The sequence below is a fragment of the Frieseomelitta varia genome, unplaced genomic scaffold, assembly GCF_011392965.1.
Source record: "Frieseomelitta varia isolate USP_RPSP 00005682 unplaced genomic scaffold, Fvar_1.2 scaffold_182, whole genome shotgun sequence".
NCBI lineage: Eukaryota > Metazoa > Arthropoda > Insecta > Hymenoptera > Apidae > Frieseomelitta > Frieseomelitta varia.
This window is the reverse complement of record NW_025109550.1, coordinates 1,713,457-1,738,648: the sequence shown is the minus strand read 5'-3', so window position 1 is coordinate 1,738,648 and position 25,192 is coordinate 1,713,457. Positions and strand designations below refer to the sequence as shown.

Below are 25,192 nucleotides of genomic sequence, written 5' to 3'. Positions count from 1 at the left end.
TCTTCTCCTCGGCTCTCTTATCTGAAAAATAATTATCTGCCGGACCGCGGTGGAATCTTTATCGACTCGCCGCCAACTTGCGAATAGACCGGGTCTGTTTAAATTTCCCCGCGACTTTTACTCGATCTCGCGAAAGATCGTCTCCCCTGATCATCACCTGGACAAATTCAACTAATTTCGACGAACACGTTACTACATGGATCCCTGATATGCTATATATAGGTCGAAGAAATCGAGTAATATGAAACCGATCGAGTCGAATTTAAACGGGACGTGTCGGCAATGTCTGTTTAATTCCTCGCGATTTGTACCGCTTATGATAATGCAAAAGTTAAACACAGGCGGAGAATTGCTGCAGATTGAATGAATTATAAATTGAAACGGAGCGGAATGCGTTGATGCGAGTAGTAGAATGATGTGCGTGTTGAGATTCTAATTTATCAATTAGCTGGTAATTAGCAGGAACGCGTGCTCGCGTCCATTTGAATTGAATGTATTTCTCTCATCGTCACCGCGCGAAAGAAAATCTAAACGCGTTGCTTGCGTATGCGAACCGTGTCATTATATCATTACGCGCCTAGTCGTGCGCGCGCTGTGATGGAGCTTTTCAAGCGTACAATATCGTGCAAAAAACTCTCTCGTTAGTTAGACTTCCGAGGCAGCGGTAAAAAAAGGAGAAAAAAAGAGAGAGAAGGGAAGAAGAAAATTGCCCAACGTGGACAGAAAATTATTTATTAGCATATATTCTTGCTCGTTCTTTTTTCATCAGTCAGTGTTCCCCGGTTAATGAAATCCAAACACGCTCGTCACTCGTACGCAACGTCGTTATTTAAAAAACGAGTACATAGCCAGTGTCTTTAAGGTAGCGGGCCATGTATGTATGTACCTACGTAAGCGAGAGAGACCTCGCGTGTGTTAGCGAGCGAAAAGAAGATCGACGGCGATTTAAAAAAGTGACAAACAGCTGGGAAAGGAGAAAGTCTGTTTGCAGTTCCGAGGAAAATTCTAATTTATCATATCGCGGCTGCTGATTTCGAACGGTGGCAACGTGTCAGGCTGTTGTTCAAAATGAATAGGGAGTAATAAGTGCTTTCGGTCTTTGCGATCGGAACTTCTATGCGTTTAATAACTCCGAGGATCGAATTAAATTTGTATATTTCGCGAGTCAATTTTGTGGCTTTGACTGATGAAATTGGCTCCTTAACTTGATCATTATTCGCTCACTTTGTGAATGAAAGTTTCACTCGGAACTCTTCGATGGTTTTCTTGACGACGTAATTACACCTAATTACCAAGAAGAAAGTGCAAATCCGTATAATTTGTTCAGCCTGTTACACCATTGATATTCCACAAAACGACGAAGTAATCTCGAGTATTCGCTATAGTCAATTTTATTACTTACGAAGTGGAAATTAGCCTCTGTTTGATCATTATTTTATAACGAATAACTCACATACTTTGTCTCGACTGTTGTCGATCCTGTTCCTCTGCCTTGGGCGCGAAGGACCACCCACTGTTGTGGTAAATGATTGAATGCCACGTATCTTGCCCTGAGTTTATTGTCTGATAAGCCTGATGACTTACAACACGTGATTCCTGGTGGAGTCAAGAGCGGTGTACAAAATGACTGCTATCGAATTGTAGTCGCACGAGCGATGCCCTGGCAAGATGGTGGCACGAGAACTGAGTAGTTTGAAGGTACTTGAAAAAACGAATCCTGTTCGAACTGTATTGACCCTTTCTATATTAGACTTTATTGTTCCCTTCTCGGTTACATGATAGGGAAAGTGACTAGTTAAGACTAAGAGGCAGGTCAGTCCCATAAAGCAACCCTGACGGTATTATCCTTTTCAGCTTTGTGTGTTTATTGGCTTTGGCTATAATAAATTGGCTATAAATATATTTAGATATAGTTAAATACAGAGTGTTTCGTAACTTGTGGGACCCACTTCGGGAGCTGATTGTACGCCTAAAAATAATGAAAAAAAGTCATATATTTATATGTTCTATCTGTCTTCGTTTATGAGATATAATGAATTTTCTGTTTTAATTACTTTTACAAAAGATGCTCGAAACGACCACCTTGCATTTGAAGACAAGNCACAAATGAAAATCTAATGAATTCAAATCCGGAGAACGAGCAGGCCATGCAATAGGACCTCCACGACCAATCCATTTATTTACAAAGTGTTGATTTAAAAATTGTCTAGCCACTCGGCTAAAATACGGAGCTCTATCATGCATAAACCGCATACGAATAATCTAATATCGACTGGAACTTCCTTTAATATTTCGTATAAACGCGTGCTCAAAAAATCAACGTACTTTGTGCCTGTTAATTTCCCATCAAGAAAAAAAGGTCCATTAAATTAAAAATTTATCAATTATTCCTGCCCATACGTTTAAACTAAACTGGTGTTGATGTCTCGAATGCACAATAACATGTGGGTTTTCTTCATCACAATTATGATTATTATGAAAATTGAATGTACAATCCCTGGTAAAACTAGCTTACTAGAGTTTGCTCTGTTTATAAAATTCATTATGTCTCATAAACAAAGACAGATAGGACTTATATTTATCTGACTTCTTTTCATTATTTTTAGGCGTACAATCAGCGCCCGAAGTTACGAATCACCCTGTATATCTAATTACCAAGAAAATGTGAATATCATTTTGTTCATTCGGTTGCATTGCTGATACTCGACAAAAGGGCTGCACTTTCCACAATCATAAATAACGAAGAGAAATTCACCTACCGGGGAAATTACCCTCAAATTTTCAAGAAGGTGTCTCGAACAGCCGGCTGAGCGAAGCACACCCCGGGGAAGAACTTATTCATAAGATTATTTCCCATTTTCGTCATGACGCCGCGTTGTATCGTTATTTAAGTTTTATATTAAAGCGCACTCCTCCATCTGCCTGTGCTTTTTTTTTTTTTTTTTTTTTTTTTTTTCTTTGATGGACGAGCGGCGCGTGTCCTGCTTTCCTTCAACGGATTCGCCTAAACGTGAGATATCGCGCTCGATCAATTTTTCATGGGGCCGCGGAAAACTCCGGCTGCGTCCAACGGAATTTTCACCGCGACGTCAGGGAAAATTCGACCCGTCGCCGAGCCCGTTTTTCTTTATTACGAACGCGAGAACGGTGGTGGACGCTTTTTTCCCCCCCAAAGACTTTGAGTGATTTACAGTTTCTTAGTGAATAAATCCTTGGGTTGCAACTTGATACAGTTAATTTATTATTATTATTATTTGTGGAAGATTCTTGCAAGCTGTCGACAAATGAATACTTACTCATCTGCATCGCATTTTTCAGGTATCTGCGGCTTACCAAATCCCCAGAAAGCGGCGAATCTTCAGTGGAAAGATATCGAGACCGAAGACAAGGAGCCAAGCTGATTCCGTGGAAACGGCGAAGAATCCGGAGGCTCCGCTTTAATCAAGGTCGAATGTTCATTCTCCACGTCGACGGTCGGGCTATCAAATACAATCACCGAACGTGCGGCATCTTTTTCCTTTTTTTTCCCCGTGGCAGCAGCGTGCAGCGGCCGGATGCGCACGGTCCAACACACGGACACCGCAGGTCATACATACATACATACATACACACGCACGCACGCACATACACACCCTTTTCACCTAGCGGAGCCAGAGTCGATTCGTTCTCGCTCTCACGAATTGAATCCAGCCGGTGGTGGTGAAGCAGCTTCTGGAGGGAAGATGAAGGAGCGAGAGAAGGTTGCCCTGGCAACGACAGAGGGTTTCTCGATGTTGGTTGCCCGGGCAACCTCTAACCGGCGATCCCTAAATATGCGCCAGCAGGCCAGAAGTGGCGTGAAAGAGGAAGGGGAAAAGAGGGTGAGAAGAAGAGGTCGAGCCCGTAAGAAGAGGGAAACGGGGAGAATCGGGCTATGAGAGACAGAGACAGAGAGAGGGAGAGAAGATATTCTCGCCACTGGTTGGCAGAAGGAGCATACCGGTGGGTTGGTAACTGTTACCGCGGAAGGTGAGGAGACCCAGTTAATTACTAAAGCGTTTTAATCGTCGGCAAAGTTCCGACGGCACTCAGGAGTCTGGGCCAAAAGGGCTTCGGAGAATGCGGCGGCTGTGTAAATTAGGAACTCGCCAGTTTCCCTCTAGACTCTCTGCATGTACACGAGTTTCCCTGCCAAGGAGCAAACCGACAAGTTCTCGCGGCTCACGGTTCACGGACCGCCCGATGGATTAGATTAATTTGAACAAACACGATGTTTTGCGTGGATACGGGGGAAATTGGGAATGGAATACGTACTACGTACGTGGATGAAAGTAATTTTACGCAACGAATTAATTTTCTTGCAACCACCCTCTGTCGCTAATCGTTATATTTTTATTTTGCATTCCTGCAGTTCTCACGGCTCGCTTCAAGACGCACGATGGATTAGATTAATTTGGCCAGACACGATGTTTGCGCAGCATGGACACGAAGGAATTGGCAAAGGTAAACCGTACGATGTGGACGAAAGTAATTTGACGAATTAATTTTCTTGAAACCAATCTTTGTCACAACCGTTGTATTTTCAGGGAATTTTATTCAATCAAATCCACGTAGGACTCTGTTTGCGTAGGACTCTACTTCCCGGAGTAGTTGAAGCTCTGCTCCGTTCCGAAACGAGAAGACACGGAGTGTTGCAGACGACAGATGTTTAGCAAGCTGAAGATCTCCAAAGAAGCGAGGAGCTCCGACGTCGATCGGTCTCCCATGTTCGTCAAAATGGACGAGGACACGCCGGCAATCGAGCTGGCTCGACTGTCCCGCGTTAAATAACTTTGCTTAACAAGGTGCTGCCGCCACTGTAAAAAGATTACGTAAGCGGTAATGGCCGCCGGCTCCTCCTAAATTCGAGAACGAAGAGTTTCAGCCACGGAGTGCACCGAGTCGAGAGGCCAGGCGTGAGAAAGAGAGGAACGATAGAGGCTGAGGGGGAACAGAAATGGCGAACTGAAAAGGAGGAGGAGGCGGTGGAGGTGGCGGAAGTGTAGGAGGGAGGAGAAGCGACACGATGCACGGTGGCGGGGGTTAATTTTAATTTCCTAATTTTTCCCACCCCGAGGCACAGGTAATTTCCTCCCCAGAAGAGAATAGATGTAATTACTTAACGCCTCCGAGCTCTGAGCTCCTCTTATTAAAAGAGGATCGTGCCCTCGAGGGCTGGAGGGGTGGAAGATACTCCCCTGGTGGGGGGTGGGTGAGGAGTGGTGGAAGCACAACAATCGCCGGAGAACGATCGCGAAGAAAGGGAAACGTTGTCGGGCTCGTTCCCTCGAAGATGAACAATGGAACAGACCGAGTTTCTTCGTACTTTCGTCCGTCCCTAACTTTCCCCGGAGTCTCTGTCCTCTCCGTAATATACCTTTGCAAATTGGAATCCTTCGGAGGTGCACGGTCTGCGACAGTTTGCGAGTTGTTTGACAAAAGAAAAAGAAGAAGGGAAGAAAGAAAAGAAAGAGAAAACGGTGAAAGAAGAAAAAAAGAAGAAGAGAGGAGGATAGTTTTCACTGGTGGAGAAAAAAAGAAAGAAAAAAATTTGGAGTTTGGAGAAGAGTGCGTCTCTCGTTAGCGGAATTAGAGGCCAAGATCCGACGCTGCTGCCTAGGCTGCCTCCAACGGCAGGGGTGGTTTCCCGAGTGCTGTGGGGAAGGGAGGAGCCATCTTGTGGCTGCTTTCAGGGCAGCCACCAATTGATTCATCCCCACTGTGGCATCACCATTGCTGGAAGGAAGGGGCGTCGATTCAATTCCAGGGCAAAAAAACCGTCCACGAGGCGGAGTTCGCTCCGTAATCCATCCGTCCTCATTGGCCAGGAATAGAGTGGCACCCGTGAACCCACCATCTATCCGACCAATCCAAAGCCTCTGGGTGGTGACCCAAACCAGTTTAGCCTCCGTGGACAGAGGGGAGCCGTTGACTTCACTCTCCAGGCAGATAGTGCTGTGCCGTTGGCTCGTGCCGTAGTGGTCCTAACACTAACAGGTCCTTGCCAAGCAAGGAATCCCTGGAATCCGTTCCGTTTCGCGCGGTCGAATTTAACCCCACGGACCTGCCAATTTATACCATCCTCTAATCTCCTCGGCTAAGTGTTTTCGTGGCCGCCGACTGCGTAACCTGATAGGTCCAGGTGCGACGACTCCAAACAGTCAGCAACGAATAGTTTTTGACAAGTGTGATCCTTGACCAGTGCTTTCGTGGACCCTGTGCTTTCGACGACCCTGGTCCTGCTCCTACGTTGGTGACTGTCGCGGTTTGGTGAGCTCATTGGCAAAGTTGACGGAACGTGGACATTTGGGGTGAAGATTTGCTCCTGAGCCGAGAATCTGACTGATCTTTAATAGACTGTCGACGAGAGAGAAGGTTACAGTGACACTGGAGTGATAGTTCACGGAGACTGTACTCGCAAAAGGAACCAACGAACTCTCAAAATACGCGTACGATGAAATCCTGCCCGACTGAGTCGATGGCGTCAAGTTCCTTGAGATTTGCGAGAAAAATCGCCCAAGATTTTAGATAGATCAGACTGACGCGTCAAAGTTGAAAGTAGTTGCAGAAGAAAGAATTTGCGCTGATGGAACCATGGTCGAAGGATTTTTCCAAAGAATAGACAAGAAACTCGGTTGATGTTGAAGGAATTCCCGAATCACGCCTTCCGACGGCTGCCGCGAACACGTTCACTCTGCGCAAAACCAGCGTGCCCATCTCCGCGAGTTGTCAGTCTTCGACAATGATGATCAATCTCGCCATGTATGTCTAGAGATATCCTCAGACTCAGATTCTCCTCGCGATAAACCTCGAAACTACTTGCACGTAAAATGTAAACGAAAGGTTTTTCTCGGTACGTCGTCGAAAACCTCTCGGTTCGGGTGACCAGTGAAGGAAGAACTTTTGGAAGAGCTGTCGTCGACGAAGATTTGTCGATTCACATGAAGTTGATGGAACCACGTCGATTGTCGAGAGTATAGCGTAGCATCGGGGGATCGAGCAGTGAAGGGGACCTGCGCATAGATGCAAAATAAGTGAAATCTCTCCGGCGGGGAGGCAACCAGTCGTCAAGTTGGTCCCAAACATGGTCCTGGAACCAGGAGGTGGTCTGTCCTTCCCACTGCCTCCTGGTAGCGGCTCCGCTGGTTCCGGTGGTTCCCTTCTGACTCCGGCCAGACTGTTCCAGAGGGCGACACCGGTGTTTCCGTTTCACCTGACAGGATGGCCACCGCATCATCCGGTCCTCGGACAGGTTCAAAGCCAAGTACAACAAACGATGCAGGCTCAGCACCAGGCAGCCGCCGCCGCTGTCAGGTTCCTCAGTCATCATCATCCTCATCACCCGCATCCGGCACTGGGGAACCACCCCCTGGTGCCGGCGATAACTAGCCACCATCCGACCGCCCATCATCTTCATCACGGCGCCGATCATGCCGACGAGGATGACGAGAAGAAAGGTAAGTGGCCTTTTTTTTTACCCCGCTGCACTTCAATCTCCGGCTAAACTGCTTGGAATAACCGAGCGCAGCTGTGAACTATCGCCGCGAGGATGCGGATGGTCGGCCACCGTTTCTGCTTGGCCATCTTTGCTTCTCAAAAGTTCTCCTCGCGAAATTAATTCCTGGACGGTGCTATCGGACTGAACGACCGGTTTTAGATTTTCTGTTACCAGTCCAGTCTATGTAGTTTCAATCTAATTGGAAAAGATCGGCACATCATCCTTGGATATAACTATTGAAGGTCGATCTTTCAGATCGATGCGGGCGTTTCTTCGACGATCGATACTTTTGGAGTCTCGGTTTGAATCTTTTATTCTTTTTTTTTGTTGCTCGCGTTATTGTTAGACCGGTTATTGCCTAACCGGCGTTGTTCCAAGCCTACCTAGTATTTATTTACGGAGAAAAAAGAAAAACTGTTCAAAGAATATATCTGATCTACTTTCGGACTAAATTGAAACTCAATTTTCGAATTCATTGCCACGTTCCCTCGCCGCGATAGTTTGCATACTTATGGCACACGATAAGCAGCAATTTTGAGGCAAGTAAGATAGCGAGCCTGCGAGTTAACTCGCTACTTTGTTGCTTGATTTACAACGTGAATCAAACCGCGTGTTTCTAATTCTCGTATCTTTAATCTTAATTTACATTAATAAGATTAAAAACTGGTCTCTGTACATGTGCTTGATAAAGCGCCAACAGGTTCACAGGCTCTCATATTCCTTTGCCAGTTGGTTCCTTGGACTTGCTTCTCGTGAGAATGGTTCTCGTTATAGTTCCCTACGTGTTTCTCGTAGGTCGAAAATTTTCATTTCAATAAAACGTCAAGAGGAGGGACTCGATCTTTTTCTTCGTCGCCGCCTCCCGGTTATTAACGCGTATGCAACGCGCGCCGCGGCAGCAAGAGCAAAAACGTAGCTTGAAATTTTAACGCGGACACGACGTAGTATTATTTCTACGTAATAAACGCGAAATAATTTCACCCATTACGACACACGCTATCCTACGGTTGTTCGCGTTATATTTTCCTCGTTGATGCATTACTCAGCTGAACGTTTTGCACGGTGACACGAGCGTATTATTGTTAAGCGTCTGTGCCGCGACTCGCGGCCAACTAATTATCACACGCTGGAATAATTCATAATAAGTAAATACGCGGGAGTATCTCCTGTTAATTCTGAACAAACGCAATGCTCCGTGGAACCAGTTTGCTCTTGAAACCACACCACGGACAGTCGAAACATCAAAAGATCTCGCGTTCGAAATCCAACAGTCGTTTGGTTCTTGTTCCTTTTTCTTTTCTTTTCTTTTCTTTTTTTCTTTCTTTTTCTTTCTCCTCCCCCCCCGGCGAACTTATTTCCGAAGATACGTTCGGAAAAATGGTCTATTGGGAGTGTCGTAACACGGTCAATCATAAGATCGTTGCTGACGAGCCCCTGGGATCGCTTACAGGGTTAGCCCCAATCCGCAACGCCCTTTTTCCACCCTTCCTTCCGAACTGTCGGCCCTGAAATCACGTCTCGCGTGTACGAGATCGAGGGTGGAAATCTGTTTTTTACGTGATCCCATTCATGTCCCTAACGCTTGTTTATGCCTGGAAGGGAGCGCCGCTAAAGCTTCGTCTCCTCTGTTCTTGCTTCGTCGAAGGAAACTCGCGTGAAACCCGGTGGCGATCTTGACCATCGCGCTCTCGCTCGTACGATTTCTGCTTTATTTATCGATGGCGGGTGACTCGCCGTTTTAGAAAATGCTGCGTCGTAGATTTACGTGCGTTCATGTAGCTTCCGAGGCAGACTGTTCCCTTTATTTGTTTTTTCCTTCGGAGGTTTTTGTTCCCAGAGTTTTGAACGATATTCCTCGCGCGAACGCTTGGCAGTTCCTTCTCCGCCGCGACGCAGAATCTTTATTAGTCGTCAATTTTTGTCTCGTCGATTTGCGTTTGACAAAGCTTTCCTCGTTGCTATAATACACGCACCGAGTACTCCCCGCTACGATTACTGCGGTTTTTCTGCACGCGTGTCATTATCTTTTCAACCAGCTGCGAATATTCACGGAATGGGTAGTCAGTCCTACAAATGCGTAGACATCAACGATCTATTAATCAGTAGAGCAAGTGTATCTCTTTCTCTTCGCACCTCTTACATCTCTTAAGAAAGTTACAAAATAATTTGCGATTATTGCACTGGAAGGACGATAACGACCTCAGTTATTTTAAACTCAATTTTCAAAGAGAAGAAGAAACCGCATTAATCACATTAATGATCCAATAGCTTTTATCTAAAAATAAATCGACGTCTCGGAACGAAACGAACGTTCCGAGATAATTCAGCGTTCGAAGAGATCCGAAAAAGGAAAATGAACGATAAACGAGTCGCTTAAGTGATGCTTGCAATTCATTCGAGCATCTTCGTATCACGCGATTGTGATTCTACTAAAAAAAGACAACGACTTCGATTATTCTAGTAAATTCAATTTCCAAAAGAAGAAAAAACTGCGACATTTCGAAATAATTCAAAGTTAAACAAATAAAAAAGGAGAAAAAGAGAGAGACAACAGAATTGCTCAAGTGATACTTGCAGTTCTTCATATCGTACGATTTTTCAACGCAAAACATGACTACGACTTCGGTTATTCTAGATTCAATTTTCAAAAGAAAGAAGAACAGAAAAAACCGCGTTACTCGCAGAATGGCCCAATAGTCGTGAAATAAATTGACATCTCATAACGAAACGAATGTTCCGAGATAATTCAACGTCAAACAAATTCCCTCCTCTCTCCCTGCCACTAAAAAAAAAAAGAAGAAAAAGAAAAAAGAAAAATTCGTTGATAGAATGGCCTAAGTGATACATGCAATTCTTTCGAGCGTTTTCGCAGCACACGACGGCGCGGTTAAAAATACTCGTCTTTCTAATTTCGCTAATGGGCCCGGCCAGCGTGGGCAAGCGCACGTAACAAGCGAACTGCATGTGCGCAACCTAACTAATGAGTTCCGCGAGTGTTGAACGTAGCGCTGTTTAAGATAAACGTGTCACGTCTGACAGCCGTGAGAGATCTGCTCCTCCGTGAGCTCGTCTCATTTCCTCTCTTCTTTTTCCTCTCCGTATCTCCGAGCGTCCTCCGCTATCTTCGTGTCTCGTACTGAATTTATTGGCCATCGCAATCAATTTTGAATAATCTCTGGGAATCAATCCAGTCTTCTTGCAAATGATCGCCCTTTGCAAACGAGATTAAAGAACGTTGAAAAGACACGAACCGTATGGAAGACGAGACAGTGTCTCAGAGAGAGAGAGAGAGAGAGAGAGAGAGAGAGAGAGAGAGAGTATTAAAACATTGGAGAATATGCGCTACTTGCAAACGATTGGTGTCGTAATTTCACTCGGTGCAACGTACCATTACTTTTTTGCTCCTTCCCTCTTTTTTTCTTTCTTCTTCTCGACGTCGAATACCAGCTATCGTTCTAGACGATATTTTAACTCGCGCGTAATTGATAAAATGATATAATAGAGTAGAAAGTACCAGACCCGGAGAAACTGGTAAACTATCGGGGAACGTTGGCTCCCATCGACATTTAACTAGACGGGGGAGTAATCGAAGTTCGGTACGTCGATAATCGCCGATGGTTTTATTGTTGTGCACTGCCTCACGTTTCATCGTCCTCGTTTCTCGTCGATTTTTCCCCGGGAATTACATGGAATTTTGTATATCCGATCTCCTACGAGCAATTAATGTCCGGGAGGAGAGACTGTTCACGACGAGTAATTATATCGTGAACTGATTATAGTCCGCGCGCGGAGAGTTATTGAGTTATTTGAAGTAATAAGGATAGCTCGAGGAAATTGATCGGTTTTCGTGGAATTGTAATTGGAAGGCTACTCTTTTTTTTTTTTGCTGACGGGCCACTGTTTCATACACGTGAATTTATTTTTATATTTATTATCCTCTTTTTTGCCGAGTCTCTCTCTCTCTCTCTCTCTCTCTCTCTCTCTCGTGGCCATTCTTTTAAATTTATCTTTCAGTCTGCAATTATTATACGAAAAATATTATTCATCTCCTTGGAAATATTATCTGAGCAAGGTGACATTATCTTACGACATTGATTTCCATCTTGTTCACTCGAGGATAATTTTAATTCATTTTAATTCACTCTAAATTTGACACTTCATCCCTGTCATCTATTTTCAATCGACGATCAATGGGTCATCGATTTCCATCTCACGAATGGAATGGTTTTGATTCACAATTCTCTTGATTCACACTTGAAACTCTGAAGTACGACCATACCTTGTCATTGTGCAAGAGAATTTATTAATTCTAACAACGTCGTGACTCTCCAAATTTCGCCAACAACAAATTGCGCAAGAGACACGCTCTTCCTTCATTTTTTCTCGACATTCACTTCAACGTTCCTCCAGTATGTGTGTGCGTGTGTGTGTGTATGTTTAAAAATTCCTTCGCTCTCGGTATTTCGCGTATTCGAAATCATTAGCGGCCGTGCAACAGCGGATCTAAATCGTGTTTAGGAAACCGCGGCTCTAAATCAACGCGACGGTACCCGATACTCTCGCGGACCCTCGCGCCTAATCTATTTTAAACCGTGCCATTTAATTGTCGCTGTTCAACAAGCCACGAAACGCGGAACGTGCGGAAAGTCGCGCAAATTGTTTTCAGCTTCTCTCTGTATACGCCTGATCTCGCGACGCGTCACGTGTGTTTCCTTGGTTAACTTTAATTGACTCCACCTCGTTCGTCGGTCGACGATTTCGTTGTTCAATCTTGATCGCGAAATTTTCTCGCCAAGACGACGATCGAACAAAGCCGATTTTTTCTTCGCGACATCATCTTACAGCATTGATTTCCATCTTGTTCACTCGAGAATAATTTTAATTCATTTTAATTCACTCTAAATTTGACACTTCGTCCCCCGGAAAAATTTTAAAAAATTCACAGCATCGTCAAATATCAACGATCTGTAACTACAAATTAATTAACGAATTAGGTACAGATTAACGATGGAAACAACTTTAACGATTCTGTTAATGTAACAACGAACACGTTTAGTAAAAAACGGCTTGCAAACGTTTGCACTTGCGCGTATGAAAGCTCGAGCATTGGAAACACAAATGTACGTTGCATTTTATTTTTGGGAATCTGGCTTTTTGGCAGCCTGTCCGAAATAATTGGTCAACGCGCCATGTTTCGTCCTTCTCGCGCGTTTTCTTTACTGGAAGTATTGCATTTGGTGTCTTCTAATTGTTTATCAAACACCGATGGAAGAAAGGATAATTTGCACAAGATGGACGGTACCTTTAGCTTCTATTATACAGGGTGTTTCGTAATTTGTGGGATCCACTTCGGGAGCTGATTGTACGCTTAAAAATAATGAAAAAAAGTCATATAAATATATGTCCTATCTGTCTTCGTTTATTATTTATGAGATATAATGAATTTTCTGTTTTAATTACTGTTACAAAACATGCTCGAAACGACCACCTTGCATTTGAAGATTTCTGCACGCGTCTTGTCATTCATCTCGTTACTCTCTCTATCACTCTTGGTGTTTCTCGAATTTGTCGGGAGCCTTGCTCTATTCCATTTCGTAGTATTTCAGCATTTTCAATCGATGTTGCGTATACAATAGATTTTAAACGTCCCCACAAATGAAAATCTAATAAATTCAAATCCGGAGAACGAGCAGGCCATGCAATAGGACCTCCACGACCAATCCATTTATTTGCAAAGTGTTGATTGAAAAATTGCCTAGCCACTCGGCTAAAATGCGGCGGNCCAATTATGATTATTATGAAAATTGAATATACCATCCCTGGTAAAACTGGCTTACTAGAGTTTGCTCTGTTTATAAAATTCATTATGTCTCATAAACGAAGACAGATAGGACTTATATTTATCTGACTTTTTTTCATTATTTTTAGGCATACAATCAGCGCCCGAAGTGGGTCCCACAAGTTACGAAACACCCTGTATATGTGGGTAACTTGAAAAATCATTTACTTCGATATTTCAGATATTTTAGATCGTTACTGGTTACTAATCGCAAGAAGACATTATGTAACAAGACGTATACGCCACTTCGAGGGGGAGGAAAGGATTAAATTATTTAATGAAATATCGATAGAAAATTAATAGGTGACCTGAAAGTTACAGGAGGAGGGGGAGTGGGGGGGGGGCACGAGAGGGTTAATGAAGCGATCGCGGGAGCGTTTATCCGAATCGACCGATGGAATCCAATAATTTCCTCTTTATTAGAAACTCGCCCCGAGCGCCGGCTAATTACCGCAAATACATTACAGGGAATTAACGCTCGGAGGATCGCCGATGCGTTGATCGGTGACAGTGGCCAATTAATATTCCGCTGCGGGATTAAAGGCCAGGATAAACCGTCGGGTCGAAAGTGGTCGAAACGCGAGCCAAAAGTGAGAGAGCCAGAGAAGAAATAATCCGTCGGGTTCGTGCCCTCTTCATCGCGTTAGGTACGTTTTCACCGCGGCTGGATCGTTCCCGTTTCACACCGGGAACTACAGGATAGTTCCCCGGGTGGCTGCGAACGGTGAATTGGTCCTGGTTACCGCGAAAGGCTAAAGTTCCGGCCTGGCGAAACGCTGAAGTTAGTTGTTCATTTTGCGTGAAACTTGAGTTTAATTCGCCGCTGCGCGCCGGTTTTCGGTTCTCCAGCGAGAGCACATTTCTGGTTTGGCTGGAGAACAGAACAGGACTCGAACTTGTTCACGCTTGGATGTTCTTAATTGCGTCCTGTTTAAATTCCCATCGTTGCGTGAAACTTTAATTGTTCGGATATAATATTTAACGCGACGATGTTCTCTCGGTGAACGAAGTTTATTAGTATTGCCTTCGAGTGTCCTCAGATCGCTTGCAAGAAATAAAGGTAAAGTGTTCAGAAACATGTTGCACATAAATTTTGGATCGAGTAATCGTCGTGTCGTTTTATTATCCGTATTATTAATCGAACAAGATCGCAGTCACAATTTAACGCGATAAAGTTTTCTCAGCGAATGAAATTAGTTCGAAATATATCCTTAGATCGCTTCAAAGAAATCCAAAAACGTATTCTGTGATCTTGATGAATCTTTGATGGAATAATCGTCGTGCATCTCGTTGTTCGAGCAAGATTGCGATCGCACGTTCGAGAATTTAACACAATAAAGTTTTCTCAGTAAATGGAATTAATTAGTCATCTTTGGATCGTTTCGAAGAATCTGTTCCGTATAAATTTTCGATAGGATAATCATCTTGCACCTCGTTGTGCATACTGTTCGAGCAAAATCGCAACCACACTCGAAGATTTAACACAATGAACTTTTCTCAGTAAATGGAGTCAATTAGTTCGGCTTCAATCGGCTCAAGATGTATAAGTAGAAATATCCGTAATCTCTTGCCACGCACGTCGAGAATTCTTTTGTTCCAAAATTGTAACATTTTCCTCAGTTTTAAGTATATTTAAGTGAACGAAAATAGGCAAAACAAATAATAAATTTATTACGTGATATTGTACGGACGGATTCAACAAGGAAAGTGTCGACTTATCGTATACGGTTTGGTCACTCGTTATGGTCCGCAGTCGGTTGTCAGCGCAAGTGGTTAAATCGCTTCAAAAAAAAGAGAAACATATTCTATAGAAATCTTTGACAAAACAATCGTTATTCATACTGTTCGAGCAAGATCGAAGCCATCGATCCACGATTCAAGCGTCGCGATTAATCGCGCGCACAATGACGCGTGCATGTCTTAATTTTTAAACAGATCGTCATCGTTCGTACGTGGAATCGGCGAGAATTCTACATTTTTGCCAGATAGCAGAGGAAAAGTCTCGTTTACATAATTGTCCGGGGCTCGGTGGTAGGATGCTCGCGCGTAGTCGCGTGCGTACGCTTTTACAAGCGATCGTTAAAGTTTTTCAGACGATCGTTAGAGCAGCCGACGAGAGAAATCGTTGGCCTTTCGCCGTCGGTGCACGCCTATCCGGTGTTTGCTCGCCGATGCTCGGGCTTCTAAATCGCTCGGCGATCCGTCTTGATCGCTCGATCCGCCGCGGCCGCGTTCGTGGAAATTGCACGAATCCACTCGGCGGAGATTACGTGGAAACGCGTGAATAATGACCGGTTCGCGACAACCCGAGCGCGATGCCCGGCCGAGCCGGATAAAGTCGTCCGCGAACGATGAAAGCGGGCAACGCGCTCGTTCCGATCTGTATCGCGTTAATTTCTGTCCTGGCGACTGCGCCGGCGATCGTTGATCGATGATCGCGACTCGGTCGCGACGCGTTTCTCTTTTGCTTCTTCTCTTCGCGATTCGTAACGTTTTCCAAATCATCGAAATCATTGGAATTCAATATGTTTATTAATCTCGAGACATAATTGAAACGAAACGGTTTTAGGATAGACTTCCTGGATTTAGGATTTTCTAAACTGGAGGAATTGTAGAAAATTCCAGTTGGCAAAATCACTATCCTCTCTTTGAAACTCGATGTCTCTCATTGTGAGAGATTCGAAGAATTTTTCAAGTCGAGTCTGGAATTTTTGAAAGTTTGTATCTTTCAATCTCGAATGAAACTTGTTTCAAGGTTTTCTAAACTGGAAGAACGTTTTCGAAGAGTTTTAGAGAACTTCAGTGAAAAATCTCGGTCCATTTTTCTTTGAAACTCAATGTCTCTGATTGCGAGAAATTCATATATTTCAAATTGTCGAGTTTGGAATCGGAGGTTTATATTTAGTCGCGGTCGAAACTAGTTTTACAGATTTCCGTGAGTTTAGGATTTTCTAAATTATTACAGAGGAGTTCCCGAGAACTTCATTGCCGAGTCTCTTCTTTGAAACTCAATATCCTTCACTTTGATTTCGAGAAAAATCACGGAAGAACATTGTTGCCCTGTTTCGAAAGAAGAAGATTTATATAAGTTTCGGGGGAAAAAACCTCCATCCTACTCGTCAAGACTTCTTGATACTCTCCTAAGAGATACGTCAGGTATGAATTTCGTCTTGCTGCTATCATCTTCCTCCGATGTAGTCGAGTGAAAAAACCCGACCGAGGAATCGGTTATTACGGTACAATATTAGCTGAAAACGTTGCGCGTTTACCATGATGGATCGTTTGATCCACAGATTGAGACGTACGAGGCAAAGACACGTTGATAATGTGATTTATTCGAGCTTCCGTAAACGATCTCGGCGGAGGATCGTTAATTCGAAGATTCTTTTCCTTCTTTTTTTTTTTTTTTTCTCTTTTTTCTTGTTACTAGCGCGATCCCATCGATTCATCTTGCCCATTGCTTTCATCCAGCTCGACAAATCAGTGGTTTTTGTGTCAACCCGCCTAATGCTAGTTCGTTCGTTCGGTCTAATCGTAAAATAATGACAGGATGCCGGACGATAAGGAGCGACCGCTTCTGAAAAGAAGCCGAAGTCGTTTGGATGCCACGAAATAAGAAGCCGTCGTTCCTTCAGCGTTCCTTCCGTTAGATTCTAAAACTGAACCTTCGCAAATCACCCAACTGCCTCGTTTGGGGCAAAAAATTGGAAGGTAGAGAGGAAAAACTCGATCAACGTGTAAAATAAATTCTTCTGCCTCGATGATGTCTTTAAAGCTGGTAACTGGCTATCGAAGACTTGATAATTTTGATTTTCATCTAGAGGCGTTGCGCGCGTCGTTGATTTTATTCACGGCTGTGTAACAAATTATGTCGTTGAGAAAATATTTACGAAAATAGAAAGAGGAACTCGATCGACGTGTAAGATAAATATTTCTCCCTCCATGTCATTAATTAGCTCTCAAAGCTACCTTAGTAAATTTGATTTTTCTCGCAATTCACAGGGAGAATGTACGCCTCGAGGCATTCTGTTGATTTGTTCTTATTGTTGTAATTTGTAAAGTATCCACGGTTTAACTTTGCATTAAACGGGTCGCGTGTTTGAGAAAACGAAAAGGGAACTCGAACCCGGTAACTGGCAAATTTGATACTTGTCACAGGAGAAGGTGTGCACGCGTTGTCGCAACTTGTTGTGAAACATCACCTTTCGCATTAACAAATTACGCCCCGCCGAGGAAATATTCTCGCTCCCATTTTCAACCTCGTTACGAATTTCCCGGGTATCCGATGCAATCCTCCGAGGGCTCCAGGCGAGGAAGTTGAAACGGAAAAGCGATAATAATTTGACCCCGACGCTCGACGATGGGAAGGAGGTTGGTTCGATCCCCATCGGTCGGTCCGTTTGAGAAAAACGCGAAGGGAAGAAGCTAGAAAACCGACGGCGACGGTTTCTCTTTCCCCCGTTCTGTTCGACGGGGGTGGGACGAGAGGGTGTCGAGAGAGGGGTCATAGTCGTGTAGAAAACGAATAAAACGCGGACGGCTTCGGGTAATAACTTAATTTAAACTAAACTACAGTTTAATAATTCTCAGCCAGGTCGGCCGTGGAGGATGCAGCGGGCAACCAGCAATTTCAGAGCCGTCGTTAACTGCCGGTCGTTAGTCCCTTTTCAAAACTTCTTTCTTTCTTTCTTTCTTTCTTTCTTTCTCTCTTTCTCTCGTCCCCCTCTTTTCTCCCTCTCCCTCTCATCTCTGCCCGGTTCGTCTCGCTTTTCTTCCCTCCGCTCGTACGGATCACCGTTCTCCACTTCTCTCCAGTTCTCTCATCCGGTATCGGCATAACACCGGCTAACGGCGTGGCTCGGCTCACGAGCTAATTTTCGAGCGTGGCTTGCGTGCCACGCCGTGAATCTCGCCACGGGCCCCCAGAAACACTCGCGCCGCGACCGACAAATTGAATCGTCCTCGGCCTTCGCTCTCTCACTCCTCGGGTTCCTCACCTCGAGTCGGTATTCTACCGATACTCACCGTTCACCAATTTTGGTTTCGCTCGTTGCATGCGACCCACTCCTCTCCTTCTTCTTCCGATCACGGTTTTTCCCTGAGCCAGGATGTTTGACAGAAGTGTTGGTAACGTATGCATGTACATTCGTTGGCAGGTAATCTCATCGTTTCCATAAAATTGAAAGTCGCCCGGAGTAAGTAATATGCGAAGGCAGTTGCCATACCCTTGTCTCATTAACGCGTTCACTGATGCCGAACGAATTTTTATTATGATTGATATGTATACACATAGGGCAACGAATCGCTTTTTTTAATGATTTGTATGTCGCGAAACGCTATATATATATATTTATATATACATACACGTGTGTGAAATTTCGCAATTTTGTTAATGACGCGTGCATATCGGTAGAAATTGTGCAAGTTGCTTCAAACCGCGAATCCATTAACCTATGTAGAGTTTCGTCAGTAATGCTCCTCTTCTCTCGAAATTAGCGGAGAGATTATTTTTAACAACTGCTGCGTCAATTATTACCCTTTTTTTTTTTTTTTTTCTTTTTTTCTCAACTAACGGCAAAGCTAATTAAAGAATTCGCTGAGCAACTTCGCGTGTTCTTTTTTCTTTCTTCTTCTTCTTTTACTCGAAACACAGATACGAATTCGTGGCGTTGCGAAACTCGCTGTTTATTTCTCCAGTGTCCATTCCGCTTTGAATTATTAATGTGCTTAATTTGCATGCGCTTTGTCCTCGTTTATTCAGTTATCGTGCGCTAGATAACCGCTCGGTGTTTAATGTCAACACCTCCGATGTGAAAAACCGGTATCTCCGGTCGATTTCTTTTATATTAGGGAGTCACGTGTCCGAAAAGGGATTTTAGGACAGAGGAACACGAGTATCAAATTAACGCGGCCTCTGTTACTACATGTACGTTTCGGGACCCGAAAGCTCTGTATCTTCCACGGCGATAAGATAAAAGCTCATGGTTCCGGATGTTGTTCTGGTACTGGGATCACTCGATTCATTGACTATCGCTTTTAACTGTTCGATTAACGATAGCGGCGTGTTACGCAAGCGTTTATCGAGGATGGGCCTCGCGTTGAATTACTAATTGCTGATCGGGGCCACCATTGTTTCATTCAGCCCGAACAGTAGTATTTCGAGACAGTATATCTCTTTTGCAAATTGCGAGGTTTGTTCTCGATGCGAGTTTTTCTTCCGACAGTTTACCGATCACGGTAAGAAGTTTGATCCTCACGAATCAAAAACTCGGAATCATCAGGGAGGGAGGAGAGGGAGACAATTTAATCGATCGTTTTTCACTCGTTGTCGTTCGTCAAGCGAGACGAAAGTCACGTCGGTTAAATAGCAGTCGGTATCAGCGGAGAGAACAACGAAGAATAAGAGAGAGAGAGAGAGAGAGAGAGAGAGAGAGAGAGAGAGAGGGATCGGCGAAGAACCAGTGGGAAAGATACGGCTGACAGACTATAAATACCCCGTGTATTTATACGCCTCGCTAATTGTCTTTGACGATAAGCATCTCCCTATTATTGCCTTCTGACTAGCTTCTCTGACTAACTCTACCAAGACTCGTGACCCCTGCGCCTTCCGCGTCCCTCTTTCTCCGCGTCGATTTAATATCCGAAACGATTGCACGGAAAAAAGTCGAGGCAAATTAAGCGAAGAAGAAGCATCTTTGTTATAAAATTGGAAAGACTAAGAAATTGGCTGCACGTTTGCAGAAAAAGGTGGCAAAAGGTATGCGCGTTTCGCCGGTGGCTGGCAACCATATTTGACCGATGCGTCGTTGGAGCGATTTGTTTCAAAGGTCTCGTACGTACAGGATGTCCATAAAGTCTCTTTGCAATTCCAAAAATTTATTACAAAGGCAAACGAAGAGACAGATAAGTGGATGCTATTACAAAAAGAGACATATATATTTAAGTTTTTTCTGCGCCATTTAATACACCATATGGGCACCATTAGTTGCACGGAGTACATCAAGACGGTACACGATCAATGTTTTCCTCATCCACTCCTCCCTTTATCGAATACTGTCCCTGTCTCCATAAATTTCTTGTGCCATGCACGAATTGATGGACGTGACGGTGGATCTCTTTCATACTTGGTACTGAAGTTTCGCCGAGTCCGCAGATCCGATTTGGTTTCAATAAACCATGATACAACTTTGTCTTCTTTCTGAGGAGTAGCCATTTTGTAAGAAGTTCGTTTAACAGTATTATATTCATCAACAGGGTACCTGAAATGCACTGTGATAAAAACCTTGATAACCACTGAGTAACATGGAACAAATCTGACGAAGATATCTCGTCAATTGCCTTTGTGATAAATTTTTGACATTGCAAAGGGACTTTATGGACACCCTGTATTGTTTTTAATGACAGCGCCGATAAAAACCGGCGCCAACGATTCCGCGGACGAAACGTGTTTGACTGGACGGGAGCGGTGAATTATCACGGCAAACTGGGAAAAGATCAATTTCCTCGGGGAAATTGACGGTTGCTTTTCGCTGCGCCAGGCAGTTGGAACGATACCGCCCCTGGCTTTGATTTATTTTCCACCGTTTCCAGACGGTTCCCGACGCTGATTTTTTTCGACTTTCCAAACATTCGATTGGAATTTGCCTTTCAAACCAATTCCTGTGTCTTTCGAAGAGGAACCTCGGTAGACTGGCAACGTCTCGTCAAAATACGATTGAACTAATTGCAGAAGAAATCTTCTCTTTTTTTTTCTCCTCCTCTTCTTTCTTCGTCGGCCACGTAACTTACGTTTGTTCGCAGCGACGAGGCATTCCACTCCCCGAAACAGGGTGGACACGAACGACGAGAATTACGGTAGCTCGCGTGTCTCGGTGAACTCGGCTCGAACAATGTTCCCTCCTGCAATTTGAAAACGTTGGAAGTCTTTGAACCACTGGAAACTGGTTGTCCGAGTGCGTCGAATGCAGAAAGAAATTTAAAAGCTATTAACCCCATCGGGGCGTCGAAGTTCCTAATTGCCCCCCTCCCTTTAATTTCCGACAGCCTCGCCGGACGCGTTAAATCTAAATTAAATGTAAAGGTCAACACGGCCTGTGTTGATGATCGTTTCTGCGAAGCGTGTCTGCCGGGCACAGTTGATAAAGATATCAAGCCGGGGCGGTGAACGGCGTGTTCTGGCGGTGCTCCGCTTCTGGAATTGTTTCGCTCACGAGAAAACCGGCAGCGACACCGGTGTATTACGAGAAAGTGCGCGGCTGACTGCGAAAGAAGCCCTTAGAGGCTTGGAAACGTTTTCTCCATCGTAATTGTGGTGTGACGTTTAAATTGCGGTACAGTGGCAAAATCGTAGTACACCGGCGCGGCACGATTGCCGCGCGCTCGCATGCAACATAATGGCACGAAATTTATGACGGATCTCACTGAGCGTCGAACGACCCAACCCTTTCCCCTTTCCCCGCCCTCCCTGTGGGTCCGCGGACGCCACGACATTTCACGTTTACGTTAAATTGAATTCGACCCACCCCCTCCCCGGTCAATTCTCTCGCGATCCCGCGATTTCGTTATTTATCCGGCGAATTCTCGAATTCTCCGAGGCGATACAAGAATACGGATAGAAAAACGGTGAAACCGAATCGAGAGATCGGCTATCTTCGGGCCGAGAGCAACGTTCGTTTCAGTTTCACAACGGGGCAGAAAGGAGAGAAGACGAACGTTGCAACATAGAGGTAATAATGCAAGAACATTGGCCGGATTGCTACTAGGTATCGTGCAAGCTTAAATACCAAACAAAGGGTATCACGAACTGACAAACCGCCAACAACCGGCGATCATGGTCGACAAATTGCCCAATCGCGAGATTCCACCGCTCTTCCTCGTTCCATCGTTGAACTCACTTTCGCGCGTATCGAAAATCGCAACTCCCTCTGTCGTGGTTTAAAATTGACGTTTCAATCGGGAAATCGTCGCCCTGCTTGTCTCAGTATTGCGAATTTCAAAGAAATTGGCATGCGTCGGGTCGTTTCTTGAAAACGAGCTTGTAAACGAGCAATCTTCGCTTTCGCGAGCTGAGCGAGCGGCGCGTTCGTTTGTCAAATGTATGTATCGGTGTGAGCGGATGTGAATCACCCAGTCGTTTATCAAGGCGCGTCTAAATCGCGCGGGCAAGTAGGCGAAACGCTGCCCTCGTAACTCGCCACGTTCAATTAGTTATTAAATCCCGATATTGCCCGCGATTTATCGTCGCGGCTGCACGCTCGGCTGTCGATGTGGTGAACAGGAGGAACAATGTTTTCCCCCGGTAATTAAATTAAAATGCTCGCGACGATTAGATTGAGCCGGAACGGTGGCCGATAGCGCAAGAAACAGTGGAAGATTGCTCGAACAGTGATGGCCATTGTTGCGGGCCATCGTACCAACAACAACGAGATTACTCGTTAAAGAGTTTCCAACTGGTTATTGATAATAAAACCATCTTCCGTACTACTTGCTTTCTCAGATTTTCCGGAAACATTTTTTTCCTTCTTTTTCCTAAAATAACATTCGCGAGGTAATTTTCGATTTTTTTTCTTTTTTCGAAAAGATTTATTTACTTTATCACGTCTCACGTTGGAACCTTGTTCGACGAAGAGGATCTTGCTGCATCGCAACGACGACTTTTATTATCATCCCTCGTTAAAGATACAGGCAAAAAACCGAGTGGGTATGGAATATTGATGGTGCTCGCTTCGTCGATGGCGAGCCCGACCAGGAACGCGCCCGAAGAGGAAATTGATTTAAATGACCGGCATAAATTCACGCACGCCCGGTATAGAATAAGAACCGGAGTTTCGCGGTGGAAATTTTTTCATCTTAATTCTTTAATCATGCCAATTGGTCACTACGCTCTTCCCTGCCGGACGTTACGTAATCAGCCAGGGATTTTTATTTCCTTTTCTACCTTCGAAGAAAACACGTAAAACCAACAGGTAAAAAAAAAAAAAAAAAATTAATAAATTCCATCCGTCTCGTAATTTTCATCCAGAATCTTCCTCGTCAAACTCCGTTGTCACTAAATTATCATCCCCCTCCCCCACCTCCCCTTCCTCCTCCACCGATGAAAATAACGAAAATCACTCGCCCATCTAATGATCCTTTTAACAATCTCCGCGGCGAATCTGCCTCGTCTCTCCACTATCATTACATACCAAGGAAAATGACCAGAGCCTGTAATGCCTGGAACGACGATTTAACTACCGATATTAACGTAATCGGGCTGGGAAATAGGCTGGATCCGCAACACGGTATCTTAATAAGACGTCGACTTCCGAGATACGTGGGATCGTTTCGCACAGTGGACGCATTAATCCGCCGTTAAACCGGTCGCTTGTCGCCGATTGTCTAATCGATTGTGAAAATGTTAATTCACCTGGCAGCCGGTCACCTGTACAAAAAAAAAAAAAAAAAAACGCGAATTAATTGGAACGTGTATTATTTCGTCGGTCGTTATAAATTCCGTCCTACGTTCCGTTAGACCTGCGAAATATGTACGATCTTTCTTGGTACTCTGTCCTCAGGCACAGAAAGATTTGAAAATAACGAATTTTTTTACAACGTAAAACTCAAGATTTTACTTTATCCGTAATTTGTATTTGACGTTTGTATATAGTTTTCGTAAATAAATATACCAAGAAAAATTTATTAACATTTACTTGAATAAACTTCTAAAAAGTTTAGATAATATTGTTTAAACAATATATTAAAGTTTTTTCTGCAAAACACCATTAAATTCGTCGTTAGATAATACTAATTTCATCAGTTTATACAAAATCTGTGTCTTCAATGATTTCCGAGATAATTGACAAAATATGTCCCAAAACTTTGAGGGTAGTTTTCACCCCTTTAACAAAAAAATAAGGGTTACAATATTTTTTTGAAAACTACAAATTTCATCAAAATCGGCGATTCGGTATGTTCCAATGGCAAGGAAAAATTGATCATTTACGTATGTACATATCTGTTCTCGCGTGACTTTTGTCGCAAAATTTCAACGCGTGTAGGGGTAAGAATTTATTTCGAAAATTTCGGCGAGGAGAGAAACACGGAACACCCGCGGCTTTCGAAATTCCAAACCACGCGAGATTTATTTGGAACCGTGGCTTTCTAAAATTAATTCTCGCGTCCAACTTCACTACTGTAAAATTTCCAAATGTACACCAAGCCTGGTTCTTTCTCCTCACGTAACCTAGAAAAGCAATTTTCGACGACGGCGCAAGGAAGAACAAATGAATCGTGGATGCATAGTTCGCGGACAGCTCGAACGATGAAGATATTCGAGCAGGATCGACACTTTAAAACAATCGGCGCTGCGAGCGGCGCTCAGCTGCGGGAGATCGCACGCGAAAATCGTTGATACGATGTTGTGCCAGGCAAATGACACGCCATGGGGTAACAACCCATGGTTAGTAATTAGGGTGGGCGAGAGGATGGCGGTGGTGGCTTAACTACAGCCGTGGCACGCGAATCCCCGTTTCTTCTCGGCAGGTTTTTCACGATTGCCCGCTCACGGCTGTTGGCCCGTAAGTGGCCGGCATTCGTTGATAAGCTCGCCTATCGAATTATTAATTATAAGCTCGATCTAGGGTGATAAAACGCTTTGGCACGTAGTAAAGTTGTTCCCTGCACATTTTCACTTTATTTCGCGACAGCGTTGAAATTTAGGTTTGTGCTCGCGACATTCTTATTTCAACGATAATTTGTTTGACAATTCGGACAGTGTCTCTTCGCATTCTGTCTGTTTATTTGTCAGATTGTTGTGTCTCGTAAGAGACGTGGTGTTTTTTTTTTTTTTTTTTTTTTTT

At 44.1% G+C, this 25,192-nt stretch overlaps 1 protein-coding gene across 2 annotated transcripts in view; it reads left to right on the top strand.

Moving 5' to 3' along the window:
• The first annotated feature begins 5,524 nt into the window (after positions 1–5,524).
• LOC122538897 (pituitary homeobox 1-like) overlaps positions 5,525–25,192 on the top strand; it is a 47,365-nt gene continuing 27,697 nt past the window's right edge. Inside the window, exon 1 of one of the 2 annotated variants that reach the window (XM_043673390.1) lies at positions 5,525–7,475. In XM_043673390.1, the coding sequence (XP_043529325.1) occupies positions 7,103–7,475 (373 nt within the window). In that variant the 5' untranslated portion in view covers positions 5,525–7,102. The remainder of the gene's footprint in view (positions 7,476–25,192) is intronic. The other variant, XM_043673391.1, reaches the window with a different exon arrangement.